The sequence below is a fragment of the Loxodonta africana genome, chromosome 3, assembly GCF_030014295.1.
Source record: "Loxodonta africana isolate mLoxAfr1 chromosome 3, mLoxAfr1.hap2, whole genome shotgun sequence".
NCBI classification, from domain to species: domain Eukaryota; kingdom Metazoa; phylum Chordata; class Mammalia; order Proboscidea; family Elephantidae; genus Loxodonta; species Loxodonta africana.
Window position 1 is genome coordinate 154274261 of NC_087344.1, and position 14310 is coordinate 154288570.

The following is a 14310-nucleotide window of genomic DNA, read 5'->3' on the forward strand; positions in this document are numbered from 1 at the left end:
GCATCCAATAAATGTTTGTTCAGGCTACAGGGAGGTAGATTTTGGCTCAGTGAAAGGAAGTAAGTCGAACCACACATCAAAATTTATCTGGCACTAAAGAAGAACCCCTGGAGAGGAAGAGGTGGAGAGAATTCTAGCACTTAATGGAGAATCAGATAAACTAACTTCTAACCCTCTTGATTTAAAGATTTTACAAGTCTATCATCTAGCAAAAGCTCAGTAATTTTCATATTGTTAACATGCACACTCTTAACTCTCCATAATAAACTTCTTAAGGGGGCAGAGATTCTACTACACTTCCCTGTTGTTCACAGTCTCAGATATAGTAATACACAGCATAACCTCGTTAAATAAATTGGAAGACTGCATCCGTGTGTTTGGGATTCATACTGTGAGTCCACACTATAAATGTCCCTTTGTTACTTAAGTTCTTAAATCACTTGGAATGCATTCATGACAGATTATCTGATACAAGAAAATATTTGTGTTGAATAATGTGAAATTCCAGGGCACCCAGATACTCTGAGAAGTTCTCTTAAAAAGGGGCTCTAGAGAAGCAGTGAGTTCCTATTTATGGTGATGGAAAATTTGTCAATGATTGTGGGTGATGGTTGTACAACATGTTTAAGGTAAATTACATCACTAAATTGTACACCTGAAAAATGGTGAACTGACAAATGTTGCTTTACATATATTCATACAATAATAAATAGTAAAAATAGAAGCTCCAGAGCAATGGGTGCTGGGTTTGAACATCTGTAGCATGGATGGGTTACCTGCATCGCTTTTTGTGTGGCCTTTCTAGCCATGGTCTTGTAACTCCCACCCAGGTGACTGGGTGGGACTATGTGATAGGGGAATTGTGGCCCACTCAGGGGACTGGTCAGTTCTGCTGGGCTTGAAATGAGACATCACAGAGGTGGGAAAGAGAAGAGCCCACCACCACCAAGGAAGGAGACACTGGCAGGAGAGACCCGCAGGAGGCAGCACAGTGGGCTTCCTGGCCCACGGAGCAAGGAAGCTGAGTGCTTGTGGAGAGAGACTGAGGGCCAGGGAGAAGCCTACACCTGACCCACGAATTTGGGACTTGCCAGGTTCCACAACCTTTCGTGAGTTCTGTCAGATGCTGCAGCAAACTAAGGAACACAAAGACAGGAGAGAGAGTGCTGAGGGGAGAGGGAGTAGTTGATGTTAGAGATGATGGAATGGTTCAGCAGCTTGGAAAAGCTGGACATTTGGGACATCTTTACCCTCTGCCTCATAGGTACCAGCTTTGTGCTGACCCTTCTAAAAGAAATTATTCATTTATTACCTAATCTTTTACTTTCCTCACCTGTAAAATGGATAAAAATATCTGCTTAACAGGGTTCCCACGATGGCTAAATGGAATAATTTATGTAAAGTGTCTCACAACAATTATGTCCCAATCTTCCTGACTTTTGAGACCGCCCGTACATTATCATGTATTATGGTTATCTGTTACTTCTTACCCCTCAATGGGACTGTATGTCCTCTTAGGGTAGCTCTGCGATTTACGTTCCGGGTATTGCCAATAGCTCCCAGAACAGTGCCTTTCCAGATGAGAAACTTCCAACAATGATTAAGTTGAATACAGATAACAAAAAGAAAAGGAGAAGGAGAGCATGTCCTCTTCTTAAGAAAGGCAAAATAATAGGCTTACTTTCTGAAGCCTGCTTCAACACTGGATTAATTCCCTTTAAGCACGGGATGGAAGTCATGAAATCTATGACTGAGCCTTCAGTATTTTTAAAATAACATAATAGAAATATACTCCCAAGAACCTGAATGAGAAATAACATTTAAAATACTGATAAAAACTCTTTGGAAACAGAAATTTCTGAATATTAAGATGCAGAACCCTTACCTAACCATGCCACAACCACATGAAGCCCTGTCAACACCCCTTCTTTGTTTACTTACCTAAAATCTAGTTTATATTTAACTTACATTATAGCTGTTATCTTGACATGTCCAAATACTGCAACCATAAACTACCTGTATTGGCAGTACCAAGAGTTAAATCCAAGTTGCCTACACTTCATGAGCTGATGAGGCCCAAAAGCTAATTAGAAGTATACTTTAAAAAATTTAATATCTATTAACCACCCAAACCACTATGTGCACATTATCTCATTTAATCCTCCCAATAGCTATCCACCCTAAGAAATTTAATTATCCCCATTTACAGGAAGAAGCTGAAGTTTGTAGAGGTTAAGTAACTAACCCAAGGATACACAGCCAATGAGTTGTTGTTGTTAGGTGTCATCGAGTTGGTTCCGACTCATACCAACCCTATGTACAACAGGACAAGCAGAAGGCTAGAATATAGGACTCTCACCTATCTGTGAATAGGGTTCATGGGAGACACGCATACCAAGTAAGAGGTGAAGGATTAAAATGTGAGACAGACATGACTTTCATGATGCACTCAAAACCGTTTCTAAAGTAGTGCAATGTACTCACGATTTTAGAAATGACGCATCTTTCAAGCAAATCTGAAAAATCAGGGAAGACACATTATAAAGGCTGGTATTAACATAACTCTGACATTAATAAGCTAGTATAAATATCCCAATATTTTTCTTATTAACTCTCCTAAATTATGAGATTTATCTAAGTCTTATTCACATTAAGTTAAAAAAAATTTGACCATAATTCCTAAGTATCACTATCTCACAGGCCAACAGATGTGAGGCATGAGTAAGTGGAAGATCTTGCTTATGATGATGCAGGCAGCCTTCGTTTGAAGAAGGACAAAATGAGACTGGAACTACGTGTCTTCCATGTCCCAGCCTAAAAATCCCTGTGCCCTGCCTGCTGCCTGCCTGTCTGATTCCTTCTCTTCACAGACCAAGACCAAGAGGGAAAGATGCCTAACTAATTTGGAGCAGAGTGGTTCTTAACTTCTTTTGGTCACAGCAACTCTTTGAGCGTCTGATGAAAGCAGGTTGTCTTCCCAGAAAAATGCATAAACTCAAGAAAATTAAATATAATTCCAAAGGGTTCTACAGCTTCCAAAGGCCCAGGGGAAAGCAGATTCTCTTCCCAGAAAAATGTGTACACTCAAGAAAATTAAATATAATTTCAGAGTGTTCTACAACTTTTAAAGCCCCAGGTGAAGAGATCTTGCTATAGAGAAACAAACGAGTACCTCATAGGTAGTGAGCAGCACATGGAAACATGACTCTTGTTTTAGGTCTTGTTGTAGGTGGGTTCTCTCTTCCTTGTCACCTGCATATACTGCACAGGGAAGACCTGGAGCAAATCTGAATCCAAGAAGAGAGACAGATGAACACAAATGCTAGGGCCATGGGAAAAAGGTGTGCGTATCTGGAAAATGAGATTTTATGAAAGGATTTTAGTCATGAAGATTTCATGATGCCCCTCAACCAGAGAGAGCCCTGCGAATCTGGTAACAAGGACTTCAGAGCACTCCCCAGGCATTAAATACTGAAAGCTCATTGTTGTTAGTTGCCCAGGAGTAGGCTCCAACTCGTGGTGATCTTATGTATAACAGAACAAAACGTTGCCCGGTCCTGCACCATCTTCATCTTCACGATCGCTGGTATGTCTGAGCCCATTATTGTGGCTATAATCCATCTCACTGAGGGTTTCCCTTGTTCTCACTGACCCTCTACTTTACCATCCATGACGTCCTCCTTTGCGATAGGTCTTTCCTGATGATGTGTCCAAAGTGAGGGAGCTGAAGTCTCATCATCCTGACTTCTAAGGAGCATTCTGGTTGTGCTTCTTCTAAGACTGATTTGTTCATTCTGCTGGCAGGTCATGGTATATTCAATATTCTTCACCAACGCCATTGTCTGAATATAACAATTCTTATTCCATCTTCCTTTTTCATTGTCCAGCTTTCACACGTATACAAGGCAATTGAAAAGACCATGGTTTGGTTCCAGAGCATCTTAGCCATCATAGCCAATTTCCATCAAGTTGATTTTGACTCAGGACAATCCCATGTGTTTCAGACATAACTGCACTCCATAGCATTTTCAAAGGCGGTGATCTTGCAAAAGCAGATCACCAGGCCTTTCTTCAGAGGTGCTTCTAGGTGGATTCAAAACACCAACCTGTTGGTTAGTAGCTGATGCTTAACCATTTGTGTCACCCAGGGACTCCATTAGTTATCATTTAAAAAAAAAACCATCGCCACTGAGTTGATTCTGACTCATAGTGACCTTATAGGACAGAGTAGAACTGCCCCATAGGGTTTCCAAGGAGTGGCTAGTAGAATTGAACTACTGAGACCTTTTGGTTAGCAGCCAAGTTCTTAACCATTGCACCACCAGGGCTCCATTAGTCATTAAGTGTCTTCTAAGTGACATAACATGAGTAATATGGTTAACATCAAATTAATGGTTCAACCTCAGGATAAGTCCTTGTATGAACAGGTACAAGAGTCAAGTGAACATCTAAAAGGGTCTTGTGCTTGCTCTTAAAAAGAAAAACATTTTTCCCATATGTTGACTACTTCCTGTGCTACTATGAAAAAAATGGCTTCTCCTTAATTCAATGAAATTTACTAAAAAATGAGTCATAAGCTTAAAATTGACAGTCTTAACACCCATAGAACTCTACCTACTACATTGCTTCAGTTCAGAGTTTTGTGGAAGAAATAAACGCATTGCTTATGACATTTTGTTTTATCGTATTTTACATATAATCCAGAAAAAAACCTTCAAGGTGACAAAATATCTTAAAATACTAAAATATTACTTTTTTTTTTTTTCCACATAAAGCATTAATTGATATAAAAAACAGCTTCAAGTACATGTACTCTGTACCTCTCCATCTCTTCTTTCCAGTTTCCCAAAACAGACAAGGGACAAAGAATCAGAAATGGTCCTTCATCATTTAATCTTCCGGCCAAGTAAATGAATAGAGCGATAGTCTAGAACACAGAAAAAAGATGGCATTTGAAGTTCACATTTCCATATGAGAATCAATCACAAAGTTTCCACAACCCTCTGGGGAATGCAGGCTCTCATATAAGAACTAGGTTTATGAAGAAACAATATACAATTTTCCACACATTAGGAAAGTGAGTCATTCCTAGAGTGAAACATGTAAGCCTCAAATTTATGTACTCAATTATTTCAGTAGTTAACAAGCAATGATGTTCAATGTTTATGTAATTGAGCCTTTAATGCAAAGGAAAAAAAATCAGGAAAGACAATAAAAATCAATGAAAAAAATGTACAAGATCAGGGATACTCTGAAAACGTAAAACAAGAGGTGCCAAGATATCTGTCAAGATGACCAATCAAATGGTAGCACTCCAAGCTCTCTTCTAAGTGAGGATGTTTTCCTTCCTTCCATGTGTACTTATGCAAAGAAAAAAAAAAAAAAAAACCCCAAACCCGCTGCCGTCAAGTCAATTCTGACTCACAGCGACCCTACAGGACAGAGCAGTACTGCCCCATAGGGTTTCCAAGGAGCAACTGGTGGTGGATTCAAACTGTCGACCTTTTGGTTAGCAGCTGGAGCTCTTAACCACTGTGCCACCAGGGCTCTACATGTACTTACAGAGCACCTTTTTTTTTTTTTTTTTTTGGCTAGGTACTATTCTAAGTTCTGATGAACAAAACAGATAACACTCCTAGCCCACCTGGAACATATATTCTAAACACACAATAATTAATGCCTCATAAACTTAAGTAGGGTATTAAACGAAAATGTTTGTAAAGCCAAAGGGTCATGCTTCAGGATATGCCTATACACACTTTTGACTGGAAAAAATTCTTCAAAAGGATGCTCTGGTATACAGAGAAAAGAGCATTCGTTTGTAAAGCAAAAAATTATGAGGACCCAACCCCTGCCCCTCACCCAGCAGTTTCTGAGAAAATCTTCCCTAAAGATATAACCTAAAATTCTGAGAAATCCATTAGCCTCAAGATGTTCACTTCATGGTCAAATAGTACAAAGAGAGGAGGGGGCTTGCCATTCCTCATCTACAGAGCATTTAAGTAAATTATGATAAATTTTCTTGATTAAATATTATGCAGCCAGTAGAAAATAATTATTGTGGAGAATAAAATGGAAAATAACAATGTTAGATTGACAAAATGTAAATGCTGTGCGTATTATAATTTCAACCATGTAAAACACACATTATTACTCATGGTTGTAGTTTGACTACTGTGATTATGTGGTGGTAGTTGCATTTTTTTAATGTGATTAATTTTATAACAGAAAATTATCATTATTTTTTTCAACTATCCATGGCTTCCCAGCCTAGACTGGACCAAGATAAGCCCTCAATAAGTACTTGGTGGATTAAAACCATTCTGCTTAGCTTTTGCTGAGGATGCTACTTAAAGAAAAGTTACCTTTTATTACTAAAAACCAGATATGTCTACAAAACAAATTTAGATTCGCTAGAGAATTCTACCAAACATTTATGGAAGAAATAATACCAATTCTACCAAAACTCTCCTAGAAAATTAAAGAGAAGGGAATACTTCTCAATTCATTCTATGAGGCCAGCTTTACCTCAATAACAAAAGCAGACAGAGACATTACAAGAAAACAACAGACCCATATCCTTCATGAACATAGATGCAAAGCTTCTAAACAAAATTTTATACACAAAACAAATTTTGAGGTGATGTATTTTTAGGAGGCTAAATGTAGAGCAATATAAACACCTTGGGGAAAGGCTAAGGACAAGTGCAATTTGCTAGCTCTGGATGAAGTCAGTAGGGCAAATCCAGTGTAGGGGGTAAAGCAGAAGGCAGGGAGGGCCCTGCCCCTGGTCCAAGAGCCTGTTAGCCTGATTCCCAGACATCAGGAAACCAGTCTTTGTTCTAGTTTCAGATCTCTCAGTTCAGGAATATACTAGGACCAGCTTTGTTTACAGGAGAAAACTGAGGGTAATAAATGAAAGATGATACCTTGGGGCGATATTCGGAGGTGATATTGTATACTGAATAACCCCGAGACTGAAGAGGTATACATGGTTAAAATAAAGTGGTCTTCAACACATATCCACACTAGCCTACACAAAGACCTGCTCCAGCTTGATGAGTATGTATACAAGATTGACTTGGAGAGGGTGGTCTAAAGGGGCTGATGAGACTCTCATTCATTCTGTGTGTTCACTAGTGAAACCTCTTTGGAATCAGGAAACTTACACTTCCGTGTTTTCTGACCAAGTTGCCTCTCTGTATCCTGACTGCTGTGCCTTTCTTTGGTATCCCATAGATAAGTAAACTTGTGTGATTAACCCAAGGGGTATTTGTATCTGGGCTTTCCACCAATCCAAGCCTAACACTAATATCTGTCAATACAGATATCAATATCAAGACACCATCTGCTTACTGACATCTGATTCTCCAGGTCACTAGACTCTAGCCCAACTCCGTTCAAGGCCATTAGATGATCAAGGCATTTTGGAAAACATAGGGTACTTCCTCTGCACTTCCTAGCATGGCAGAGAAATAGGAAGTATCCCCATCAATCACTGAGGAAGAGAGATTAATATTAAAAGTGACTCAATTAACTACATAAAGTATTGCTAAGGAGATCAGAGTTAATTTGGTTCCTGGGCAGGTATATCTGCTTTACAGAGAAAAACTATGTATCTAGGCCCAACAAGAGGTCCCTGGGCGGTGCAAACGGTTAAGCACTCAACTACTAGCCAAAGGGCTGGTGGTTTGAACCCATCCAGAGGCACCTAGGAAGACAGGCCAGGTGATCTGCTTCCAAAAGGTCACAGCTTTGAAAGCCCTATGAAGTAGTTCTACTCAGCACACGTGGGGTTGCCGTGAGTCAGAACTGACTTAATGGCAACTAACAACAACAGGCCATCAATTGCAATTATAACTCAAGCATGTCTTCCAAGGTCATGAAGTCTTTACAAAGGTTCAGGCATTTCTCATCCTAGCATATGGTCGCTATGAGTGGGAATCAACTGGACTGCAACAGATCAACAGCATAAAAAACACATACTACTAGCTAAGAGCTAAAGATGGTGGTGATTTTAAGGTTTTATTTCAGTGGTCACTCCACAGTAACATACCTGGCAGGTCTTACCCAGGCCCATCTCATCTCCCAAGATGCAGCCATTCTGACAATGGAAGCGCTGGGCTAGCCAGTTGACTCCCTCCAGTTGATAAGAGCGTAGCTGAATCCCTAGAAATAAAAAATACAGCAAATTCCAAGAGCAGACATTTGAGCACGTACCCAGGCTATGTTTCTAGGACCTCAAATGAAGAACATGGCCTAAATTCTCAGACCCCAATCCATAGAACCACTAGCCATATCCTTTGCTGGGAAATTGATGATGTGTTATCATTTGCTGACTTCCAAACTACTTTTTGAGAAGGTTTAGTTACCATCACATACAAAGCCCTGAAACAGCCTGTCAACATTACCAGATCCACTTATCAGATGAGAAATCAACCTGGCATGTGGCCTCCACACTGCCTGTATCTCATGCCACTACCCAATCTAGGAAAAAAGGTTTTACTGATGCAATATAACAATAACACATGGGTATTATTAACAAAAAAAAAAATTTTTTTTTTAATTTATTATATGTACATCTGCTTGCTTAACAGCAACCATTTAGATTTGCCACTGGTACTGAAGTAAAAAATTGAGACAGAAGTAGACTAAATTATGCTTCAAAAAAGAGGCAGTGTTAATTGAGAGCTGAAATCGCATTGCATTAAGTGTGTTTAGCAGTGCACAAGGACAGCAGAAAACCCAAACCCATTGCTGTCAAGTTGATTCCAACTCATAGTGACCCTATAGGACAGCAGAGGATGTCTGAAATCTGCACGGTGCTTCTGCAGAGCTCTCTCGCCCTTAGGAAAAAAGTTCAATTTCATGGAATAATCATACCTTCAGGAAAAGGAAGAACCCAAACATACTTTACACTAGAACTATTAACAAAAATATAACTTTCTAGTTTGAACTCATGGCATTTCAAAAGAAACTACACAATATATAACTCCAATACATTTAAAAATTTTACAATAGTTACTTATTAAATATCCGGGAGAGTAGTAAACACTTTACATAAATAATCTCATTTAGTCCTTATAACAGAGTCCCTGGGTGGTACAATGGTTAACATGCTTGGCTGCTTGGAGGTTAGAGACCACCAAGAGGTGCCTTGGAAGAAAGGCCTGGCAATCTACTTCTGAAAAATTAGCCATTGAAAACCCTATGGAGCACAGTTCTACTCTGACACACATGGGTTGGCTATGAGGCAGAAATGACTTGACAGCAACTGGAAAAAAAAAATCCTTATAACAATCCTACATGGTAAGTATTACACCCATTTTATAAATAAGAAATTTCTTGAGAATTCAGATAATCAAAGATGATGCAAATGTGCAATTTGGAGACTTCCACTTCTGGAAAGATGGAAAAAAAGATGTACTTTTTCCCTATCCCTCCCACTAAGTACAAACAAACATAAGAAGGCTCCAAAGGCTGTAATCTTTATGGAAGCAGACTGCCATATCTTTCTCTCGCCAAGTGGCTAGTGGGCTTAAACTGCCAACCATTCAGTTAGCAGCAGAGAGCTTAACCACTGTGCTACCAGGGCTCCTTCTACCATGGAATACTACTCAGCAACAAAAAGGAACGAACTACCGATACACGCAACAATCTGGATGAATCTTTAAAGAATTATCCTCAGTGAAAAATGTCAGTCCCCAAATGTCACATGCTGTATTGTTCTACTTATTTAACATTTTTGACACGACAAAATTGTAGAAATGCAGAACAGGTTAATGGCTGCCCAGGGTTAAGAAAGGGGTGGGAAGGAAGTGGAGGTGGCTGTAAAAGGGCTTCCTTGTGGTAATGGATCTTGACTATTTTAACACTAATACATTGGTTGTGATATTGTACTGTAGTTTTTAAAGATGTCACCTTTGGGAGACACTGGGTAAAAGACATATAGTATCTCTCTGTATTATTTTTAATAACTACATGTGAATCTATAAATATCTCAAAATAAAAAGGTTAATTAAAAAACAATACGAAATTCTATTCCCTAAAGATGACAACACTTAACATTTATATGCCGATTGCAGAAAACAGAAATTACTCTAGGTAGTTTAGGCAGAAAGAGATTTACTACAGTGAACTGGATGATCACAAAATTGTGAAAGGGCTCGAGGAACAAGTGCTAGGTACAAATGCCAGATCAGCACCACAGAGCTGGCCCACTAAGGAAGCATCTACCTCTGCCATGACCAGAAAACCAGGAATCAACCAGAAGGCTGTTGCCCTGTCAGCTCCAGGACCCTACCACCTCAGCTGCAATTCACACCAGCAAAATGGGTCCTCCATATCCAACACCTGTGAAGTGAGGACTAGGCAACAAGACAGATACTGCAGAAAACCCAAATCCCTTACAGGCTCTCTGTGGCCTCTCCCTTATTTCCCATCCAAATCTCCCAGAGTTTGAGCAGTTTGGCTGAAACCAAGTCACATGTACGACAGAATTACAGAGGAGTCTGGGAAGTGTGGTCTTCAGCTTTCTAGCCTAGGCTGTAGGACTAAGGGAAGCTTGGGGTACAGGAATATACTTGGTGGTAATAATCTTCAATATCCATATAAAGTTGTTTGAATTCTCTTGCCCAACTCTTCGGATGGATAACAAGGAGTGAAAAAGGAGGCAAAAACAGCAAGAAGTAATTGATCAAACACACAACCAAATCAAAAAGCAAATAAACTAGAAAACATATTCTCAATACACATGACAAATATTAATACCTCCAATGAAAGAAAAACCCTACAAAGCAAAGGTAAAGACAAACATTCCATTTAAAAAATGGACAAGCATAAAAAGATAAAAAGTCAAGGAACAAAAGAAAGACAAATACCCAAGTGTCCATCAATATCAGTAACTAAATAAACATCAAATGAAACAAGAAAATTACAAGTTTTAACAAATTAGAAAATATTAGTATTGGTGAGAGTGTGGAGAAATTTTGCATACTCTATTCTAGAAATACTACATTTGAAGAATTAAAAATTCTATAACTATGCAAGTATTTTCTGACAAGGTTATTTTTTTTAATAAAATTTTATTGTGTTTTCAGTGAGAATTTATAGAGTAAATTAGGTTCCCATTAACAATTTCTACACAAATTATTCAGTGACATTGACTACATTTTTCATAATGTGTCAACATTCTTATTAATTCTGTTCTGGTTGTCATGAGTTCCTTTTCCTAAATATTATCTATTTTACTGTTGTTGAGAATATACAAAGCAAGACACACACCAATTCAACAGTTTCTACATGGACAATTTAGTGACATTGGCTACATCCTTCCAGTTGTGCAACCATTCTCACCCTCCTTTTCTGAGTTGTTCCTCCCTCATTAACATAAACTCTCTGCCTCCTAAAACCAAACTCATTGCCCTCAAGTCATTTCTGACTCATAGAGACCCTACAGGACAGGGTAGAACTGTCCCATAACATTTCTAAGGAGCAGCTGGTAGATTTGAACTGCTGACCTTTTGGTTAGCAGCTGAGCTCTTAATCACTGTGTCATGAGTTGCTTTTGTCAATTTGATCCCATACAGATAGTTCTTAAAAGACCACAATGCTCAAGGCAGACCTTTATTCTTACTAATTAAGCTTAAACTATTGTTTGGTTTTAAGATGACTTCGGGGGATATTTTTGGATTAAGGTTTAAAGATTATCTCAGGGCAATAGTTTCAGGGGTTCATCCATCCCCCAACCCCATGGCTCCAGAAAGCTTAAAGTCCATGAGAATTTCAAATTCTGTTCTACAACTCCGCACCCCCCCCCCCCCGCCCCATGCCTTCTGATTAGGATTCTTCTATGGAATCTTTGATCAAAATGTTCAGTCGTGTGAGCCAGGCACTATCCAGTTCTTGTGGTCTCTTGACAAAGGAGGCAAGTTGTTCATGGAGGCAATCAGCCCCATATTCCATATCCTCCTCCCATTCCTGACTCTCCTTCTTCCTCTGTTGTTCCAGGTGAATAGAGACCAATTGTTGTGTCTTGGATGGCTGCTCACAAGCTTTTAAGACCCCAAGCACTATGCAGTGAATGAGGAGGTAGAACAGAAGCACTAAACATGTTATTAGGCCAATTAATGGGGATGTCCCATGAAACCATGACCCTAAATCTCCAAACCAAGCAACCAAATTCCATGAGGTGTTTGGCCGTACATAAGCAGCCTCAGCAGCTACTCTTTTTCTTTTTTTGGTCATTGTTGTAAATATATCTATCATACAACTTTTGACTTATTACAATAATCTCCTGTGCAACTCTACCTTTAATCAATGCAATTTTTCCATCACTGTTAATCTCCCTTTTCCCTCTCCCCTGGTAACCACTAATAAACTTTGTTCTCTATCCAGTTGCCTTTTCTTGTCTTTTTATATTAAGTGAGATCATACAATATTTGTCCTTTGTGATTGGTTTATTTCACGCAGCATAATGTCTTCAAGCTCCATCCATACTATAGCATGTATCAAGAATTCATTTCTCCTACTGGCTGAGTAGTATTCCATTGTATGTATGTACCCTGTTTTGTTTATCTATTCATCCGCTGATGGGCATTTAGGTTGTTTCTGCCTTTTGGCTACTGCGAATAGTGCTGCAATGAACACTGGTGTCTCTTTGCGTCTCTGCTTTCAAGTCTTTTCGGTATACAGCTAGGAGTCGAATTGCTACGTCATAAGGTTATTTTTTAGTATTATGTGTAACAGCAAACAAAAAGTAAGAAACAATGTTCATGAAAGCAGCAATCAAGAAATCAAACAATGTATTGCATTGAGCGAATCTGCTGCAAAAGATCTCTTTAAAATTTTAAAAAGCAAAGAAGTCATTTTGATAGCTAAAGTGCCCCTAACCCAAACCATGGTCTTTTCTATCACCTCGGCTGCATATAAAAGCTGTAAAATGAAAAAGGAAGACAGAAGAATTGATGCATGTGATTCCAGCTCACAAAAAAAATACCAGACACACTGGCCTGACAGAGACTGGAGAAACTCCAAGAAACCCCGAGAGTATGGCCCTCGGACACCCTTTTAGCTCAGTAATGAAGTCACTCCTGAGGTTTACCCATCAGCCAAAGATTAGACAGGCCCATAAAACAAAACAGAGTAAAGGTGCACATCAGCCTGGGGGCAACGACTAGAAGGCAGGAAGGGACAGGAAAGCTGGTAAAAGGGAACTCAAAGTTGAGAAGGGAGAGTGCTAACATGCTGTGGGGTTGTTAACCAATGTCATAAAACAATACATGTACTAGCTGTTTAATGACAAGCTAGTTTGTTCTTTAAACCTTCACCTAAAGTACGAAAAAAATGTTTTGAGAACTGATGCATCTGAACTGTGGTGTTGGCAAAGAATACTGAATATACTGTAAGCTGCCAAAAGAACAAACAAATCAGTCTTAGAAGAAATACAACCAGAATGCTCCTTAGAAACAAGGATGGCAAGACTTTAGTTTGCTTACTTTGGACACATCACTAGGAAGGACCAATTGCTGGAGAAGGGCAACATGTTTGGTAAAGTAGACAGAGGGTCATCGAAAATGAGGGAGACCCGAGATGGGCTGACACAACAGCCACAGCAATGGACTTGAACATACCAATGACTGTGAAGACTGCACAGAACCAGGCAATGTTTTATTCTGTTGTATCTAGGGTCACTGTAAGTCAGAGCCAACTCAACTGCAGCTAACAACAAACACCTAAGAAGAGAAGCTGGCTAAATTATGGTACATCCATACACAGAAATACTCCATAACCATTAAAAATGATATTAAAAAAAAGTTAAATGTTAATAAGGAAAAAATGTGGTTTTCAACGTAAAGGAGAAACCCTGAAGCCCTTCTGACCATACTAAAATGCCTAAACTAACCCAGGTCCCTGTTGCATTCAGCAAAATTAAACGGGATCTTTCACAATGCCTGATCTTTGGGCTCTTTATCTGGCTAGTAACCCTGAGCAGATAAGGAGCTGTTTTACTCTGTGGTCTAGCCAGGATGCAGAAAGTATGCACCCAAAGGAGGGAGCCTTGATACAAATACACTTGTGTAAAATGGCCTTAAGAAATATTTCTTTAAAAAGACCTTGGCACCAACTTTATCTTAATCTCCTAGGCAACTGGGAAGGCTTTGCTTGAGCAAGCTATTTCGCCCTGCCCCCTCAGTCCCTTCCTACCTCACATCCCTGCAATTATCACCCTGTAACTTTTTTTTTTTTTTTTTTTTAACCAATCTAAGGGGAACACATATGTACTATAAGCCAATTCCCTCCTAGTCCTGG

General features: G+C 39.3%; 1 protein-coding gene across 6 annotated transcripts in view; it reads right to left on the reverse strand.

The window, feature by feature from the left end:
- The window catches only part of CHD1L (chromodomain helicase DNA binding protein 1 like), a 61178-nt gene that overhangs the window by 39917 nt on the left and 6951 nt on the right, over positions 1 to 14310 (reverse strand). For all 6 annotated transcript variants that reach the window (XR_010321485.1, XR_010321486.1, XM_064282351.1 and 3 more), the window contains exons 2-5: positions 8057 to 8169; positions 4821 to 4927; positions 3173 to 3287; positions 2485 to 2516 (exon numbers count right to left, since the gene is read on the reverse strand). Coding sequence is in view for 4 of the 6 variants with exons in the window: in XM_064282351.1 (XP_064138421.1) it covers positions 2485 to 2516; positions 3173 to 3287; positions 4821 to 4927; positions 8057 to 8169 (367 nt within the window). In the remaining 2 variants the exon portion in view is untranslated. The remainder of the gene's footprint in view (positions 1 to 2484; positions 2517 to 3172; positions 3288 to 4820; positions 4928 to 8056; positions 8170 to 14310) is intronic.